A 19991-nucleotide genomic window follows, 5' to 3' on the forward strand; every position below is an offset into this window, starting at 1 on the left:
ATTCAGTTATGTAGAGGACTTCCACGCCATATGTTTTAACAAATACTTTGGGTCATAAGGCTATGTATAATGGAAGGACATAATTAAAGTTTAATCTGTTCAGTAAAAAGGCACCATTAATTACTCTAGACAATTTGTTGGGTTATTAATTGGTTCTGGAAACATGTCAGGATACTAATTTAAATGGAATTTTTTCCCCTAATTGTCTAGACAGCCCCTCGACCATACACTGCCCCAGGAAATATGCAGCCTCCAATTCGATTAAAGCCTCTTCCCAGTAATCCTGTGGTGGGAACTGTTCCAAAGATAACTTCGGGATCCAGATCGAAAACCTCATTGCTGGAAAATGAAGCTCCATTTCCCATTGGGGTAAATGTTACTTCTTCAAGAAATATCTTTTTATTCTTCATGGTAATATTAGATTATCACAAGTTTTAAGATGCAAGATTCAATTAATCTACTCAGTGAAATTTATATTATGCACTTGTTAAGCATTTACTAGGTACTTCTGTTTAATTATATTTTACTTTAACTGGAAGGCCTATAATTTGTGTTATTAAGGAAAATGAGTAAGGAATAGATTTATAATAATTTAAGGTTGTCTCTCATTAATTTGAACAGTTGTATGAAAAACAAAGAGAAGCTTCTTATATGACTTCTATCAGAACAGACCCAGTGTTGACTGATTCTAAATTTTACATGCATGGAACCTAGAAAATGAAACTTTCCAAGAATAGGTTTGCATTTGCATGCTGACTTACTTTACCGTCAGTGTATGAAATTGCTTCAAGTTTGACTCTGGAGAAGGTTGGATATAGAAGAAAAAGTATGTCCCTCTTTAAAAAATGGTGAATTAATCACACATAGGAGCTTAACTTTGCTTCCTTTTCAAGGTTATGTCTCTGGTAATTAACTTATTTTAAGAGAGCACCAGAGGGAAACATGGTAAACATAAAATACAAGTTACTCAAACAGGGACGAATAATTAAGACATTCAGTAATGAGGGAGGGTATCGTTTGTATTTCTAACATGAAGAAGAAACACTTGCCAGCTTAAGAAGGAACCTGTGTCATGAGAACAATTGTCACTGTGTTCAAATGGGTGAATTTAGTTCCATTTCTTATTAGGAAACCTAAGACATATGAGATTAAGATTTTTTTTTAAATTAAGATATTTTTATCTAGAACTGACAGATAACCTGGATACTAAGAAATGAATCCAGACAAATAAATGATCGTGTTTCATTATAAAAGTATAATATAACTCTACAAATAATAACTAATATTTTATCCATTTAATATGCTTTTCAGGTTATGAAGCACTTTTCACAAACCTTATTTTAGTTAATTAAACAGTATTTTCTAGAAAGAAGGAAAAATTATATCAAGAGTGGTAGCGCTTTGTCGAAGGAGTAGTTCTTAAGTCTAGGCAGAAGCTTTTGGGGTATAAGTCAGTTAGGCTGACACTTTAGGATCTGGGGTCCACATTGAAAGCCTGGAGATTTCCTGTTTCAGCTAGTGTCCAGGAACAAATATGTCCTGAGACATTGCCTCTAGTTAACGAGAATAACACAGAACAAGCTCATCTGTCTTCCTATAGTAAAGCAAAATCAGCAACCAAATCATAATCAAGGGCCTTTAATTCACCAGATATCAAATAATCAAAGCTGTAGAAGCAGTCCATTATCCTGCTATAGACAGACCTCCGTGAGAAGCCAGATCACAATGAGAGGGTTGCCTAGTGAGTATGGAATCAGAATGAGGGTATATAGGGGAATGGAATCAGGTTAAAATGGGTTGATGTACCTATCTCATCTTAGGAATGGGCTTGCCAAAGGTACCAGAAAACTCAAAGGTCTTTGGCTAACTCCCTGTGTCTTTCAGGGATAACTTTGCCATTAGGACTAGAAATATTTAAATTCCAATGGGTGGGATTTTCTCTCCCCTAGATAGTGCTTGGATGGGTACATTCCACATTTGTCAAGGTGATTTTATTATTTTTTCTAAGCTCCTATACTTTGATAGATTCTTTTTCCTATTAGATATGTAAATACTACTAATCAAGTAATATTCAAGTTCTGCCAGCTAGGGAGAGATTTTTTTTTTTCTCTTCAGCTGATTTTCCAGTTCTGCTCCAAGCCATTGGATGGATTTATTAGTTAAATCTGCATAGGGCCTTTTATTTTCCTGTTTGCAGGTTTTGGGGTATGAGTAATTGAGGGATAGGCACTTAATGGTGACTTTCTTAGGCTGACAAGATTGAGTTTAATTCCATGTTAATTTAAACTAGCTAAACATACACTTTTCATTCAGTAAATATTTATTGGGCACTTACTATGGACTAGGTCCTGCTCTAGGCATTAGTGATATATCAATTATCAAGGCCTACAGAAGTCTCTTAACTTACTGGAGCTTATACTGCAATGCTGTATAACTACGCTGTCAGAAGACATGTTATTTTTCCATGGTGTTGATGATGAAGATGATTTAATGTAAATCAGACAAGAAATTTCTAAAGAAGTAGTAGTCTTTATGAGTGCTGAGTATGTAGTGAGTACCTACCAAATTCTTATTGTTTTCTTAAAACATAGAAGTTATGAATGTGGGAATTGTTGGAAGGGACAACAGACATAAGCAAGTTTCTAAGTATCAGGAGTGAAGGTCTTCAATTTAGGCAAAAGCAATCTGGTCAAAAACAGAGTGGGTTAAGATGCAATTGAGTGAAAATCGTGACTTAGTTCATAATGATTATCCTTACAATAAGATTTTCTCATACACTATTGCTAAGTATAGAAATTAGTATAACTATTTGTTAAGGCAGTGTGGGAATATGTACCAATATTTTAAATGCTCAAGCATTTTTACATATAGGAATTTATTTTAGGAATATATAGATAATGTGAAGAAGAATAGATTCAAGAATGCTCAGTATTATAGTATTTGTAATAGTGAATAATTGAAGATACCTAACAATTTAATAGGGTGTTGTTTAAAAACATTATAGTTTATTAAAGTATGTTAAACAAAAAATAGGAGGTAAACTTATTTTTACTAGCATGGAAAGATGTCCAAGACACTATGGGCTAAAAAAGCAAGGTAAGGAATGGCATGGTAATTTTTTAAAAAATTTATTAAGCCATTTCCAAATAAGGCATACAACTGACCGATAACTACTTAGAAATAATAATTTTAAAAAAATCTCCAAGTCCCCAAAGTTCTGGATTCATTGATTTTATTCCTATTATTTTCACTTAATTTATATTTGTTGTTACAATATCAATGCACACCATCACAGAAAAATTGGAAAGTGTAAGAAGAGAAAAATGAGAACATAAATAGCTCCTGCAATATCACCTATTTTAACAATTCTAAATTCATTGTTGAATATCTATTTAAATCCTTCTCTGTTCACATAAATGTTGTTTTCGATCAAAATATAGCCTATATGTGCCCTTATTTATCTTGCTTTTACTTATTAGCAGTGAGAAATATTTGAAGAATGATTCCCATTTCTTAAAATAACTTTTCATTCTATTTAAGCATCTCAAAGAATAAATTGGCTGAAAAGAAACGTACCAAATAAATTGGTATAAAATGGGTAAAAGTGATTAAAGATGATTTCAAGTTTGGAAAGCTACCTCAGAGGCACAAAAATGACCAATTTATGAAAATACCAAGATTCAAATATATTTGAAAAATGTGATATGATGATTGATTACACCTTTGGTGCTTTTTAATTTTTGATTAATACAGAGATACATTTTTTTCAAATAATACAAAGATATGTAAAATGGAAAATGGTATCTCCCAATAATCCAAATCCTCAAAGGCAACCCTTAGTTCAAAGTCTTCCAGTCATCCCTGATTTTATCAAAATCCACATACAAATTCATTTAAAAGAATTGTGTGATCACATCACATAGACCTTTTTATGTCAGGATGAATAGATTCATAGTATTCTTTTTGAAGCCTGGTGAGAATCTATTACAAAGACAAAAAAAAATTTAGTTAAATATTCTCCTTTCGATCGTTCAACTGAATTTGGTGCATGCATGTGTGTGTGTGTGTGTGTGTGTGTGTGTATGTGTATATCCTTTTACACATTTACATCAACATATTGTACAGTTATCTTGGTAGGGTTTATTCCTACAAGTTGAATATGTAGGAAAAAATAAGCTGAATAGAGTCTTTGGGTCAGAGTCTGCATTTGTTTCCTTGCCATTATATTATCAAGGAATATTATAACCCCTGGATGGGTGAAATCAATGTAAGAAAAGAACTAACACCCCATTGTTTTTTTTTTTTTTTTTTAATTTTTTATTTTTTTCAGCATAACAGTATTCATTATTTTTGCACCACACCCAGTGCTCCATGCAATCCGTGCCCTCTACAATACCCACCACCTGGTGCCCCCAACCTCCCACCCCCCACCCCTTCAAAATTCTCAGATCGTTTTTCAGAGTCCATAGTCTCTCATGGTTCACCTCCCCTTCCAATTTCCCTCAACTCCCTTCTCCTCTCCATCTCCCCTTGTCCTCCATGCTATTTGTTATGCTCCACAAATAAGTGAAACCATATGATAATTGACTCTCTCTGCTTGACTTATTTCACTCAGCATAATCTCTTCCAGTCCCGTCCATGTTGCTACAAAACTTGGGGATTCATCCTTTCTTTCTTTTCTTTTTTTTTTTTTTTTTTTTTTTTTTTACAGCTTTATAAACATATATTTTTATCCCCAGGGGTACAGGTCTGCGAATCGCCAGGTTTACACACTTCACAACACTCACCATAGCACATACCCTCCCCAATATCCATAACCCCACCCCCTCCCCCCATCAACCCTCAGTTTGTTTTGTGAGATTAAGAGTCACTTATGGTTTGTCTCCCTCCCAATCCCATCTTGTTTCATTTACTCTTCTCCTACCCCCTCGACCCCCCATGTTGCATCTCCTCTCCCTCATATCAGGGAGATCATATGATAGTTGTCTTTCTCCGATTGACTTATTTCGCTAAGCATGATACCCTCTAGTTCCATCCACGTCGTCGCAAATGGCAAGATTTCATTTCTTTTGATGGCTGCATAGTATTCCATTGTGTATATATACCACATCTTCTTTATCCATTCGTCTGTTGATGGACATCTAGGTTCAAAAAGAACTAACACCCCATTGTTAAGTGAACTATCCAACCCTGCCTCAAAGTACAATTCTTCCACCTCCTTGATTTTAAATTGTTAAAGATTTAATGGATTATTGAGGAAAAATCCCAAAGTACTATAACAATGTCATCACTGTGTATCTGACATAAAAATATACTTCAATAAGGTTAGGAAGTCATGAAAATTTAACTTGCTGTGGATACTACAAAATGGCATTTTTCAATTAAAAAAATGAAGCGTTTTGAGTTTGCCTATTATTATCAGTTGTATTTACATGCAATGTAAATCATACAGTCTTGTCTTTAATTTTGGGTTGCATTGGTCACTACTACTGTTTCACTGGTTGTTATGGCATGAAATGTGATTACAGGGCAAGAAGGCAGTGATGAAGTTCAAGAACTCCATGGACAATTCACAGAGAGTGAATCGCTATCAACTTCCAAACATTAACAATTACATGATGCCTATTCCTCCTCCACCTCCTCCCCCCAGTGGAAGAATCACGAGGGAAAATAGACTTGAATCATGGAGAAGGAGAAGATTCCGTCCAACCACTGCTCCAAATGGCTTAGATCCTCTCTTTACCAGGGTGAATATGTAATCAAGTTTTCTTGTATGCTCTTAGCTTTAGGATTCCTCTATCTGACTATGAGGTGATTCTTTATGATTCTTTATGATTAAAAAAAGGATCCTCTTTATCACATTCCTTTTGGCCTTAAAATCTCTGTTGTCTCACAGTACTAATTTTCTTTAGATTAGCATTTAATATACAGTATTTAATAACATATTATATATATATATATATATATATATATATATATATATATATTCTTTTACTTTTAGCCTTTTAATGTCTTTGAATTTAAGCTTCAGCCTTTAAATGTATTTAGGTAGCATGTAATTTACACTTTAAATTCACTCATTTTATGACTACCATCCTCAAAACATCCTCCAAATACTCTTAAAACGGGGGGAGGAGGGAAAAGACAAAGAGATATGGCTTGCTGGTGATCCACCCCCTGTTCCCCTAGGAATGTGCAGAACATAGTCTCTGCCTTCTGTGTTGTGTGTCTTTAGGGGATGGTCCATGGAACCAAATGACAAGGTGTGGTACATCCCACAGCCCAACAAGTCGCCAGTGTGCCCCGTTGCTTTGTTTCCTCTTGTTCCAGGACTGGCAGAGCTTTTATACATCTTTATAGAATCCATGCGACTTCTTAGATTTGGCTCTGAGGTTTTCCTCCACATATCCCGATTTTGTCCTCACACAGTATTGTTGGTTACCTGTTCTATACAGCAGCCTGTTAAAAAGGGGATGGTCCTATAAATAGTATTTATTAATATAAAAAGATAGGCTTTCAAATAAGAAACTACTTAACCATTATGGTTATCAATTTAAAAACAAAACAAAACAAAGTTGGTTTCTATTTTTTATGTGTTTTGTGTAATCGAGCTTCTCCAGGCAAGAACGAGGCTGGGTTTCTTCTATATCTAGTCAAGGCCCCGCCCCACCCCTCAAGAGCCCTGTGGAATTGCTGGTGCCTGATTGGTAGGGTTTCCTGCCCCTCAAATTTGACATGGTGAAGCCCGCTATTCCATTCAGGTACCTTGTATCTCATAAAGCAAGACCTTTTCCTCAATAAAAATCTCAAAATCTAGGCTCAAAACCTAGGCTTCCTTCTGTCTGCATCCCACATCAGTTAATTGCTAAATCTTCCAGATAGAGTATCCAATAAAAATATAATGCAAGTCACATATGCAACTTTAATTTTCTACTAACTACACTAAAAAAATGTAAAAAGAAACCTGTGAAAGTAATTTTATTAACATACTTTGTTTCATCAAGTATAGTCAACATACTGTCATTTCAACATGTAATCAGTATGAGTTTTAATGAGTATCGAAAAATTTTTTTTTTTCATCCTATAAACATTTATATTTATGGCACATCTCATTCAAATGAGCCTCCTTTCCAATGCCCCCCAGACAACAGGGTAAGCAGCTGCTGTCTCAGACTAAACAGCTCTAGCACGGGGACCGGGGCTCATGTGTCTGACAGTCCTTTTCCTTTCTCAGTGCTATATCCCCAGGTCAGGGGCTTGCTACCTCATTCTTTACAGGGCTGTTGCAGTCATCTGTGGGCTTAATGTTCTGCCTTTAAATCGACAAATAGCTCAATTTAGCTTTTATTGATTATGACAAGCACTGTGCTAGGTGCTGAGGTTACCAAGATGAGTAAAACCAAATCCTTAGTCTCAGAAAGATTGCAGCTTAGCCAGGAGTCAGAAATATCTACAACTAACCATGACACATTGTGGTGAGTACACTCATGGTGGTATAAATAAAGCACAATGAAAACGCAGAGAAAGGAAATGCTAGCTTTGAGGAGATTGAAGAGCGCTTTGGAGAGAAGATGGCATTTGAAATGGGCCTTGAAAGATGAGTAGGAAGTTAGCAGATGGAATCGGGGAGCAGAGGGTCAAAGGAAGAAAGGGCAAACAAGAGCAAGCAAAGTCTATCTCAGTATTGGCAGATTCTACGTAACGAAGTTAAATGAAGCTTGAGAGACGAGCTCCCAACATGCTCCCCCCTGCTTAAGACCTTCAACGGCTCCTTTCCTAAAGAAAGCAGGTATATTCTGCCTGGTTCTTTTAAAATGTAGGTTTTATTATTATTCAGGTATGTTGAGACCTATAGATCAAGAGATGATTACCACTGAAAAAACAGTTTGTCACTTACATGTATATTGTAAGTGAGAGAGGGACATGCCATGTATATTGGTCAGGGTTCTATCCAGAATGTTTGACCACATGTGGGCATTGTGGCCCAGCTACGTTGATAGATAAAATTATCCATCACACATGTCACACGGGGCCACTCAAGGCACCAGTGTTGGTCAGGAGGCTGGGGAAGTGGGAGGGAAACGTGGGCAAGAGCTTTTGTTGTGGTTTCTGAGAGAAGGAACGGGAAAGACAAGGTAAGCAGGTTCAGGATTGAATAGTATGATAATTTTGGCAGGCGTTGGAGTGCGGAGGCCCTCCCTGAGTTGTCTGCTGCTTGATCCAGGGTGCTTAGGGAAAGGGAATCTTGGCCCAGAGTTTAAAAGCCAGATAGCAGAGGTAGGGGCAGGGTGGATAAGCTCCCGAGGGGTTAGTTTGTCCATGAAAGGCACTCTCCCAGGCAAGTCATTTACCATCTCTAGGAATTAGTCTGGGAGGTGTAGTCTCCCTCGAGGTCAGTAAGGCCCCAGATGTCAAAACTTTAGAGTACAAAGACATGCTTAGATATGGGCATTCAAGGGCTGTCAGATTTTGAGTTCTTTCCAGCTTTCCATTCCCATCCAAGGCAAACTCAACTACTCCCTGGACCCTCAGCTGGTTGGTCCACCGCTCCCACACCTCTGATCTGTGCGTTTTTCTATTTCTACTTTCGGCAGGCTATTCACTCACTTTTAAATCGTCTATATATTTTTTCCTATTCAATTACCTTTGTTGGCTTTTAATACAATAAAATGTTTATATGCCGTGTTGACAGCAATGGTTCTACCTTCTATTTAGTGAACTTTCACCATGTACTGGGAGTTTTGCTCCATGTGTTACATACATTTCCTCATTTAATACACACGATAAACTCCAGAAAGAGATAAAATAATGTCTCCATATTAAAGATGAGGAAAACGGAGGCAAGTAAGGTTAACTAAAAACAGGCTGGCCAAGGTCACATAACTAGTTAGTGACAAACTAAATACACACGCTCAGTAGACTGACACTTAGAGCCTGCATTTGTAATCCTCAAACCCAAATTGTATGGAATTTATCTATAAATTTGTTTCTCTCAAATCCCTGGAGATATTAATCACAATCAGTCAGGTGTTTCCTCAATGCCAGATGCTTTCTCTCTGTGAATTGCCTGTGGGCACCTGAGATAGAAGGATGTGTTCAAACCCACTTTTCCCAGCCTCTGTCAGAGGCTTTATGTTCTGTAGTGATTTCTGTACATTGTAATAGGATCCCTTCTCTTCCTCTCTTCAAAAGGATTTTCTTACTTATGCCCCTTACTCTGTTCTTCTTAGTATCAATACTCATGTACTTTTATTATTTGTTACTTCTACTCCCAGATTATGAAGCTTTTTGAGGACAGACATTTGATTTTACTTATATTTAATCAAGTGTTTATTAGTACTGTGTTCACAGATATTATTGCATTATCCATACAAAAAATTAAACTCTTAATTATACTATTTATGTAAATAGTATGGAAATAAATTATGCCTTCCAGACATAGATCCTTTTTCTTCAACAACCAGTAGAGCCTAACAAATGTTAGTTTTGCTAGAGAGATTGCACATTTCTTTTGTTTGATTTTATTTTAAAATATTTTTTAAAAATTTCCATTTTAGTCAGTGTATTATCTTGGTATTTTTTTACTTGATTTTCCTCACCAGTAGACTGATATTTGAGAATGAAAAAGGAAAGCATCAGCATGATTTTAATATAAGGTAATTCAACATATCTCATATAGGTTTGATTTATTTCAGGCACTTCCCTTTCAATAATGTTTTTGCTTAAAATTAACATTGCAGTTCAGTAACTACATTACTGAAAGGACTTGAAAAATGGTTTAAATGTCAATTCAGCAGTCAAAATATCTTAGCAGCTGGCATTGCAGAATTAAACAATAGAAGGGAGAAAGAACCAAAGATGCTTCTGGAGGTCTGCAGCCCTTGGAGTTTAAGGACAGACCTCGTAAGCTTTTCAGACCTTAACAAAAGCAAAATGCAGCTGGATAATTTCTACCTCTTAGCTGACTTACTGAATATATTCTACTGCGGGAGATGAGGAAGGGAAGGCTCCTGGGTCCACTCATCATCCTCAAAACCTGGAGCTCCAATACCTCCAGGAGGATGGAGGCATTTGGGGACATGCCAGGAATAAGCATGAGACACGGGTAACAGGGTGGTCAGAAAAATGGGCAAGAGGAGAGTGAAAAGAGGAAGCATAGGAAAAGCAAAGGAAGGAGGAGGAGTGAACAAGGAAAAACCAGCATGAGAAAGAAGAGAAAGAGAGGAACCAAGTGAGTAGAGTAAGCAGTTTCTATTACAACCAGCTGCTTCCTGAAGCCTCAGGATGCGAACCCTGGAGCTCTCTTCCTCTGGCTTATTTCGGAATTTGCTCCCCCTGCGGCCTGAATCAGAGTCAGCATGGGGACTGCCTGCTGTTCCTTATACAGGCTTTTAATCAATCTTTGTCAGAGGTGTTGTTTACAGGACACTGTGAATCAGTTTTCATGTTGTGGTACCTATAGAGCTCCTATAAATGCGGAAAGCTTCTGATGTAGGGCGGGGTCAACTTACTGCAGCTTCTGTCTCAGCAAAGGGCAGACTGTGGAATCCCTAACTGTTCCACATCTGTGTCCAGTCGGATCAATTTTACTAGGCCCTTGCTAGGTGTCAGCACTGGCGAGACACCGGGGCATAAAGATCAGTGAGACACTGCTCTCATCTACCGAGAGAGAGAGAGGAATACAAGGCAACGGTTTCAAGGCCATGTGACTTAGAGAGTTCTATGGGTCGGGAGATTAAAAACACCTGGGGAGTGTTTGGGGCACTCCAATTAGTGCAGCTGCTGGACCTTTAAATGTATCAAAAGAAATTGCAAATAGTTGACAGATAGGAGGTGTTGAAAATATAAGACATATTTTGTTAATTAAGGAAGGTTGAACCTTATCCCATGGATATTGGGGATTGTTGGAAGACCTTAAACAGGAGAGTCACATGATCTATTTAGTGATAATAGTTCACTCTGGGGAGATACGAGGCTAGAAATAGGGAGACGAGCTAGTAGAGTGACTATCCATCCCAGCTTCCCTGAAACAGTTCAAATTTGTGGGTTTTTGTTTTTTTCTCCTAGCATAATTATTAATAATGTCTTTTTCACTACGTCTCCCAGTTTGGATGATAAATTCCATGGCCGCCCTACTAACTAGAGATTTATTGCCGAGGTCTAGGTAAGACTCCGTGGCGCCCGGAGTTCATCAGGGCTTGGCTAGGTGGACGAAGAGGAATTACCGCCCAGTGCTATCAGTAAGAATACGCCCTTTGATACCCCTTTGGTCTCTTTAATCCACCTCTCCTCTCCAACTCAGGCCTTAGCACAGATTAAAAAAAAAAAAAAATCCCAGTGACAATTTAGTATATTAATCGAATGGTAGGTGTTGCAAATATGTAATCGCTGGCCGGTTAACCACCCAATGAGCTTGCTATTTATTTGTCAGCTCAGATTGTGCTTGCCTGAGATATCTGAAAAGAAATGAGAAAGAAAGTGGTAAGCAAGTGGTGCAGAAAGGAAGGAAGATAAGCCTTAGTCGTGCGTGGGCATGACCCCTTGCTCCGGTTCCTGAAATGGAATTTTCATGGGAGGCTTTGATATTTGCTTGAGGATGGCAGAAAGGGCCGTGAAAACTTGCTAAAGTTTCATCAGTCTGGGTCCTTTATAACCTTGGAATATGGTAAGTATAGAGGCAATTTAGTCTACTGAAAGAAACAATTGTTCATTTCCTAGTGCATGTATTTAATCATGAGCTGTCACTCAGGCCTCCTGTTAGAATCCAGAAAAGGTTACATAGTGGCAATAATTGGGGAATATTTTTAAAAAGAAGGAAGTAACTAGACCCAAGAGAAAAGAGATGTTGCTGTCAGGTACACGCCTTAGAAGAAAAAAAAATGATTAAGAGTAAATGAAAAGGTGAAGGGCTGTCATTTCCTTTATTTTACTTTTAAACATTTCAGCTTCTCCTTTCTCATTTTGTACATCTGAGGCAGGCCTTTCCTCCACCCTCATCTCACTCTTACCTTGCATTTAGATAGAGCTTATCTCCCAGAAGTTCACAGGGCTACCTCTGCATCCATGCCACTTTGGGAAGTGTTGCTTAACAAAAAGGAGGTGCTCTCATTTAATTCGTCCTATCATTAAATGTTCTAGTGGGAGCCGGATTTGCTGTAGGAGGGTGATGGTGGACTGGGCCCCAGAAATGTGTGTTACGGCTGCGTAGCCGCCCAGGCAAGAGCAAACTCGGCGTGGCTTTGCAACTTGGAGCCAGGCCTGCCGTCATCCCTTCGCTTTCAACTGTGACTCAGGGAGATGTCTCTGCAAAGAATTATCCAGTTTGCTGATTTACCTTTATAGCTACTGATGTCCTTGAATTATTTTTGTTGATTACCTCTCTATTTGGGAGCTCTGTTTGTCATAGGCAAGACAGTTTACTTAAAATTTAAAGGTTGGACTTCCTTCCCCAGTTACACTTTATAGACTGTCATTTGCAGAATTTCATTTAATCAGATTTACTTCCTCTGGTTTTTTTGCTTCAGAGAAATGGAATTGAATGAGAAAAAAAAAATCCTCTGAAGTGGAAGGGGATGGGTTTGAAGATGGAAATATTTTAGTAGTTCCTTCAGAAATGTTTGTTGCAGCTTTGTTATTTGGAAAAAAAATGCATGTTTCTGAGGCATCCATAATTCAGTGAAATCAAACGCAAATAATTGCTTTGAATTCACTGAAAGTTGGTCTCTTCACATTTTTCATTTAGTTGAAAATTGATTTTTAGAAAAGTGAAGTAGATTAAATGTATTGCCCGGCCTCTGTGTAATTGTCGAGCTGACAGTATTCTTACTAGGCTCTCTTGAAAGTCTCTCAGGCAGCATCCTTTTCTTCCTTTTCCTTCTTCTTTCCCCATCTTCCTCTTGGAGGCTGAACACTTTGCTCATGCACTATGGTGAAAATACTGCAGAATATAACTGAGGAGACCAGGCAGAAGCCATTTCTTTTCATCTCTGGCGTATCAATTGTTTATTCTATAAATAAATGTGTGGACACCATAGAACGGGGTTTTGTTGTTGCTGTTGTTGTTGGGTTTACTGCTCGATATGAGAAATAATATTAATAATGCTGACTTTTCACTGAATGAATGCTTCCTGTAAAGATGCATAGTCCCAGGCATATAACACAGGTCTCTAATCCTCACAGTGACCCCCGAAGGAATCGAACATGTGTCATCCCTGTCTCAGGTAGAGGAAGTTTGGGGAAGGATACATTGTTATTGCTGAAGTGTAAAGATAAAGCACTCAATTGCAAAAACAGTTGCTAAATCGCAAAATCAATTCAAATTAGAACAAAATTATGTCACCAATATTTAATTAATTTGATTTGAATTTTTATCTGAGAAAAAGCTGAAAGAACGAAGAGCGATTTCCTCTTAGTGTCACTGGTATTTTTGTTGTATGTAAAGTGCACCCGTGCACGCACACACACACACACACACACACACACGTAGAATAAAAAGTGACAAACTTTGTCCAGATCTCTGGCATTTATACTAAAAATACAAAGCCAAAATGCATATAAATTGTTAGATTTCTTTGGTAACTGGCTTGACTTGTTGTACACTGGGAAAATTGACATTTTATCAATGTTTTATTGCTAGAGAAGAGCCTTTTCTACTCCTCCTATTATTACCGTATCATTTCTCTTCTGATTAGGAGGTAATTAATTAATAAGCGCTCTTCTTTTGTTGATTCTAGGATTCAAGAAAGATTCATAAAACACCACCACATAGTAATGCAGCTATTACAATGATCTATTTGGGGAAAACTGTGCACCTGTCTCATGACCACCCAGACTTCCGGGATGAAATAAAAGTTTATCAACAGCATTGTGGTGGGGAAAACCTTTGTGTCTACAAAGGCAAACTACTAGAAAAAGGTACACGTAAAATATGAATTTTTTAAGTTGCTTTAAGTTGATGCTATAGACAAGCTATTGTTGATCTCCTACCAAAATGACTTCAATCACTCTATGAAATTATGCATATCCAGGGACTTATAAACCAGCTGCCTCAAAGTAAATCTAGATTTACTGCTCCATGATTGAAACCGAAGCAGCAATTACTCTTGCAGATTGTGGAAGAAGGAATTTGGAGTGATTTAACCTGGTAACAGATTAATTTTGGGATAGAGATATATGATCATTAAAATGTTGCACGAATAAACTGTCCCCCAAATTACAAGTTAACTATTTAGCCTGCCATAGTGAATTATATCATACATTATTCTAAGGGAAAAATAGCAGATTGGCAATTTGTTCTTTAGAAAAATGTTGAGATAAAATCACAAATCAATGTACTTCAGGGTGAATCACACCTAAATAACTTGGTGCAGAATTTGGCTAGATGGATTTTAGTACATTTCTGCCTTCGTTTGACCATAAATCCATGTTTCTTAGCAGAAGATAATTTTTATATCCAATATAGGGCTTCACTTATTGTACTGAAGTGGTTTTCATCAGTATTTAGTTGTGTGGAATAGCAGTAGAAAGGACAAGTTGTTGCAGGATAATATTTGTTATTTCCTTGCTTAAGAAACTCTGTTTAGAATGTAATTGCATTTTTACTAAGTAAAAGCAATATTTATATTTGGGCAATCTTGATACAAGTTTAGGGAGTCTTAGGAGTTGGGGGCAAGAATGCAAATTGTTACTTTTGACTTTTCTGATCTCTTTCATCACTCAGAAACAGTGACTGTTAATTCTAAAAATTTCAAGTACTTAAAAAGAAACTGGACAGATTTAGGGATTAAATATTCAAAATTTTCCAATATAAGAAAGAGTAAACATTTGAATGTTAGTTTTAACTTTATGAAGATTTATAAAACTTATTTATAAAAAATACTGCTCAATAATGCCAGACACTATTTTTCCCCATTTAATGTACCTGGCTGAAATGTAATTTACCCCGCCATTTTGTCATAGCATTTGAGAGTTCATTTCTGCTGTATCGTAGATGAGGAAAATGAGAGAAGTCCAGGGGTACGATGGCTTCCTAAGTTCATATGCAAAGCTTGGGGTCTGGTCAAGAGCAGGTCCTAGACGGCTGAGTAGGTGCAGGACCCTTGCTCAGTTAGCTATTCTTAGTGGCAAAAGGTTTCTTACATTTTCCTAATATGAGAGTTATGAAACCCCTAATGATAGTGCCATAGACACACTTAATTTTTGAAAGTGTAACTTTCAGGAATTAATTTAGAAGAATTGCTGAAATTAGCTATAGTCTACAATCGGAATGAACATAAGGAAACTTTTCCTGGGTCTGGGATCATGCTTTCTTCAAGACAATGCATATATGTCTATCTGCCTGCTGGAGAACATGGTCCATACAAATGAAACAAGAACAAGGCTTAGCTAGCTGAACAGTTTTCAAGGAGACCACATATACTCTGAGGTAAAGTGCAAAACCAAAGAAAGAGCAAGGCAGAGTGTTCCTTGGCTGTGTTGTTTTGCATACCTGTTGGTCCTAGGACTGACTTCTGTTGTGTCACTGGACAGACTTCAGTTAACAGGATGGAATGGGGAGTTTAATTGAATCCTCTTCACATAATAATTTTGTCTCAGCTTGCCCTTTCATTGCCAGGAAAGTAATTGTTGAAAATTGAAAAGTTGGGTGGCTCAGAGTTGACTTGTGGTTCAGCAATCTTAGCAATTTAGCTGGTCTGAAAAGAATCTGCCGTTTACAAATCAAAGCTGTGCACGATTCAGTGAAATGTGAATAGGTTTTTAGAAGATTTCTGTTTAAAAAAAAAAAGGCGTTTAACGTTCTGCTTGGAGCAGTAAACTAATTAAAAGTATGGCATTTGTTAATTTGTCTTGCTTTTGGATGAGAAATAACAATAAAATTAATTATTTAGGAATGTGGCAAGTGCATCTTTTATTCCCTTAGTAATTCACTGATGTCCTACAGTCTGATTGTAGACATCAAGCCGCATATTGATGGTTTATTATGTACACCTAGGAAGTCACTGAGTATTTCTGCTACTTGTAGAGAGTATAGTTCTCCGTGGGCATTTTTACTTACCATGTTCTTTCTTTCAAAGGAGGCAAACCTTGACCTCCTGGGTTCATGCAGATACAAAAAGCAACATGAATTTTCTTTTCCCTGACCTTTGTAAAATCCCTTCCTTCTCTGCCCCATTTTCCTGTATCTTCATAACCTGATCCTTTGTGCGGATTTGCGCATTCCTCATTACTTCCTCACAAACCAACTGCTTCACTCTTTTCCCCACCCACCGTGTGTTATCTTGTCTTTTGGAGCACTATTTCTTTGTCTGCAGTAGGACAAAGGATTTTAAATTCAAGATAGGATTTTAAATTCAAATTTTATCCATCTCTTAAGATTCACATTGAGGCTATGAAGCTTTCTCAGCTGATTTCTGCTGTGGTTCATCGCTCTCTCCATGGCTGTGGCACTCAGTCTCCCCTGAAACCCCAAGCATTTCATTACCCTGTGACTTACAGTAACTGTTTTTTTGATATTTTGCTTGTTAAATATATTGAGTTTTTAGTTTTTAAAAATAGCTTTAGTATTTAGTATTTAGTAGTATAGTTTTTATTTTTTATTTTTTTATTATTTTTAAATTTTTTTAGATTTTATTTATTTATTTGACAGAGAGAGAGATCACAAATAGACAGAGAGGCAGGCAGAGAAAGAGGGGGAAGCAGGCTCCCCACTGTCTAGATCCCAGGACTCTGGGATCATGACCTGAGCCTAAGGCAGAGGCTTAAACCCACTGAGCCACCCAGGCACCCCTAGTTTTTAGTTTTTAAAAATAACTTATTGACCTATAACTTATATTCCACAATGCACCCATTGTGAGTGTACAATGCACTGATCTTTAAGCATCTTAGAGGGTTGTGCAGCCACTAGCACAAACCAGTTTTAGAATCTCTCTCACTTCAGAAAGTTCCCTTGTGCCCCTTGGCAGAAGAACCCGTTTTTTTTTTTGTTTGTTTGTTTTTTGTTTTTTGGTTTTTTTCTTTTTTTTTTTTTTGTAGCCGGCCTCAGGCAGCCACTGCTCTGCTTCCAGTCTCTACAGAAACGTCTTTTCTGGACATTTCGCATAAATGAAATCATACAATAGGCAGCATTCGTGTCTTGCTTCCTTCCTGTAGCCTGATGTTTCGGAGAGCCAGCTAGTCCCAGCATTCAGCAATGGTTGCTCTCTTCCTGCAGCACCGAATGTATTCCACTCGTTCCATGCACGTTTGGGCTGTTTCTAATTTGGGACCATTGTAAGTCATGCTGTGATAAATACACAGATACAAGGTTTTGTGTAGACATCTGGTCATTTCTCTTGAGCAGATGCCTGCGAGTGGATTCGATAGCTTTTTTTCTCCCCCAGAATATGGGCCACACTTTCCTGCTTCTTACATACATGTCTTTTGATTTTGTTGTTGTTGTTGAAAACTGGACGTTTTCGATCATGTATTGCAGCAGAGGTGGAGTCTAGATTCTGACGTTTCCCTCTGGCAGGTTATTAGGTTACTGTTCTCCCTCTTTTTGTTGTTGTCTGTTTAGTAACGTCTCTGAAATCCTTGAGATCCATGCCCTCCCCGCCCCTTGGTAGACAGCCAGTGTAATATCTCTGCTCAGGTTTTATCTCTTTTTATTTTTTAGGCAGGCCTCCTCAGGTCGTCTCTGTGTTTTCATAGGTTATCGATCAACCAGTGATTTGTCAGAGGTCGTGTTCAAAGACTTTGACCCAGTACCAAGTCAGAAGACTTTGAATGAAGGACAGCCACCACCACTGTGTACCTTGGATCTGTGTGTGGGGGTATTCGTTTCCTGGGGCTAATGTAATAAATCCCCAGAACAGGTGGCTTGAAACAACAGCAATTTAATTCTCTCAAGGCTCTGGAGGCCAGGCATCTAAAATCAGGTATCGTTAGCAGGGCTATCCTCCACCTAATAGCTCTAGGGGAGAATCTTCCCTTGCCTCATCCAACTTCTGGGGATTCCCAGCAACCCCTGGCATTCCCTGGCTTGCAGCCCATTGTTCCCACCTCTGTGTCCTTTCTCCTCACATGTCAATCTTTCCTGTGTGTCTCTCTGTGTCCTGTCCTCTTCTTGTAAGGTCATCATCACTGAATTTGTTTGACAAATCAAATCCAGGATGATTTCATCTTGATCCTTCACTAGTTGTATCTGCAAAGACCTTATTTCCGGATAAGGTCACATTCTGAGGTTCAGGGTGGTCACAGATTTTTAGAAAGCAATATTTAACCCAATGCAACAGGTTCAGGAGTTCATCCAAAGTTCAGGCAGTTTTCAAGTCTGCTTTAACTTTTATTTTCCACCAGACTTCCTTGTGTTTTCTTTGTTTGTGGGTGCAAGCTCCTGGTAGGCGAGCGATGTGTGAATAAGTTGGGCCTACTCCAATCCATGCCACTTGCCATCAGCTGGGGATGTGTGGAGAGCCTATCTGTGTGTCTGTAATTGCCTTATGGCCTGTATCTCCCTGTTAAGTTTCTGGCTAGTCCACTGGCCGGCTGCTTGCCCTAATTACAAGGACAGTCTCAGCTAGCAGGATCTCTGACCTTCCACATTAGCTTGCCTCCAAGATTGTTCCTTGTTACTGGTAGTGCCCCTGGCCAAGGCTTTTTTGTTTTCCGCTCCAAATGAAGTCAGCTCCCACTGAACAGGGAAGCTGCTGGTTATTTATGGCCTGCCCTTCCCTTTTAGAACTCCGCAGGTGAAATGCTGGCGGGGGAGGGGGATGGGAGTAGCCCCAGGCAAGAATGTCTCAGATTCCCTCTGTTCTTATGAAAAGTTCAGTAATTTTTGATGAATAACTGCTATTTAGTTTGTTTTAAGTTTTTGGTCCATTTTTAGAGACAAAATTTTAAGGGGAGAGGATGTGGGGACCTCACTCCAGAAATCTGTCGTATTATTTTTGTCTCTCCTACTAAATTATAACTTCTTGTGTCAGGACACCATATTTGGTCTTTTTTTCAGTATTTTAGTTCCTCTTTAGTGCCTAAAACAGTGCAAGCGACTGCCAGTCAACAATGAATAATCGCATTTTACAAATAATGTAGAATGTCTTCTAACACTGTACAGTATATAATCCGTAGGGCTGCTCAGTGAAGCGGGTAGACAGGATTGCTCCCTCCACCCAACTCCTCCACCCACTCCCATGGCCATCCTCATTTTATAGATGAGAATTCTGAAATGCAACTGTTCAATCACTTACCAAGGGACACTCAACTTACAAGTGAAGAACTAAGACACGGACTCAAATCTTCTGACTTCTGGTCTATGCTTTCCATTAATCCATGCAAACATTAAGTCAGGGTTGGAAAGTGTCACTTAATTTTAAAATGTAAAATTAAAAAAGAAATAACAAGGGAAGAAAAGCAGAGGGTGTCAATTCTTGTTCAATAAGTTTGAAAAAAAGAGAAAGAAACGGAATAATCGGGGAGGCACTCTCTAGCCACATTGACTACATGATGGAAGCGAGAAGTCCACTTTCTGGGCCTGTTCTCAGCATTTCCTTAGCTGCACACCCTTCCTGGGCTGGGACCTCAGGTACTTTGCAGGTGTGATGCTGCAGCAGAGTAGATCATAGGACGTGAATGTCCCTTTCAAGTTTCTGGAAACAAAGCAGTCAAACTTGCTTTGTAGTCAATACTTAAGAGCCCATATATCATTAAGACAAGTGGATTTTTGTAGGTGTTGTATCTTAGTTTCCCCAGATGCTAACTTTTCAAAATTCTCTTCCCTTGCGTATTTAATTGTATATCATAACAGTAACATATAAATGATGGAATTAGCTTTCCGGTAATTCTATTCTTTAGTACAAGTTGCAACTGATTTAGACAGTTTTGGGGGGCAGAGTGTGGTATGAACATAACATTTGTAGATGACTATGAAACAGGTTAAAATAATAATTCATTAATTAGTTCTTGGGGGTTTTCTATGCTATTGTCCTGCGACCTGGGGGAACAAAGATGAG

The 19991-nt window shown here is 38.2% G+C and overlaps 1 protein-coding gene across 1 annotated transcript in view; it reads left to right on the forward strand.

Moving 5' to 3' along the window:
- ERICH3 (glutamate rich 3) overlaps positions 1 to 19991 on the forward strand; it is a 94923-nt gene that overhangs the window by 35510 nt on the left and 39422 nt on the right. Inside the window, exons 7-9 of the mRNA XM_047724928.1 lie at positions 211 to 369; positions 5529 to 5747; positions 13734 to 13914. Of these exons, the coding sequence (XP_047580884.1) occupies positions 211 to 369; positions 5529 to 5747; positions 13734 to 13914 (559 nt within the window). The remainder of the gene's footprint in view (positions 1 to 210; positions 370 to 5528; positions 5748 to 13733; positions 13915 to 19991) is intronic.

This window comes from Lutra lutra, chromosome 4, assembly GCF_902655055.1.
Source record: "Lutra lutra chromosome 4, mLutLut1.2, whole genome shotgun sequence".
NCBI lineage: Eukaryota > Metazoa > Chordata > Mammalia > Carnivora > Mustelidae > Lutra > Lutra lutra.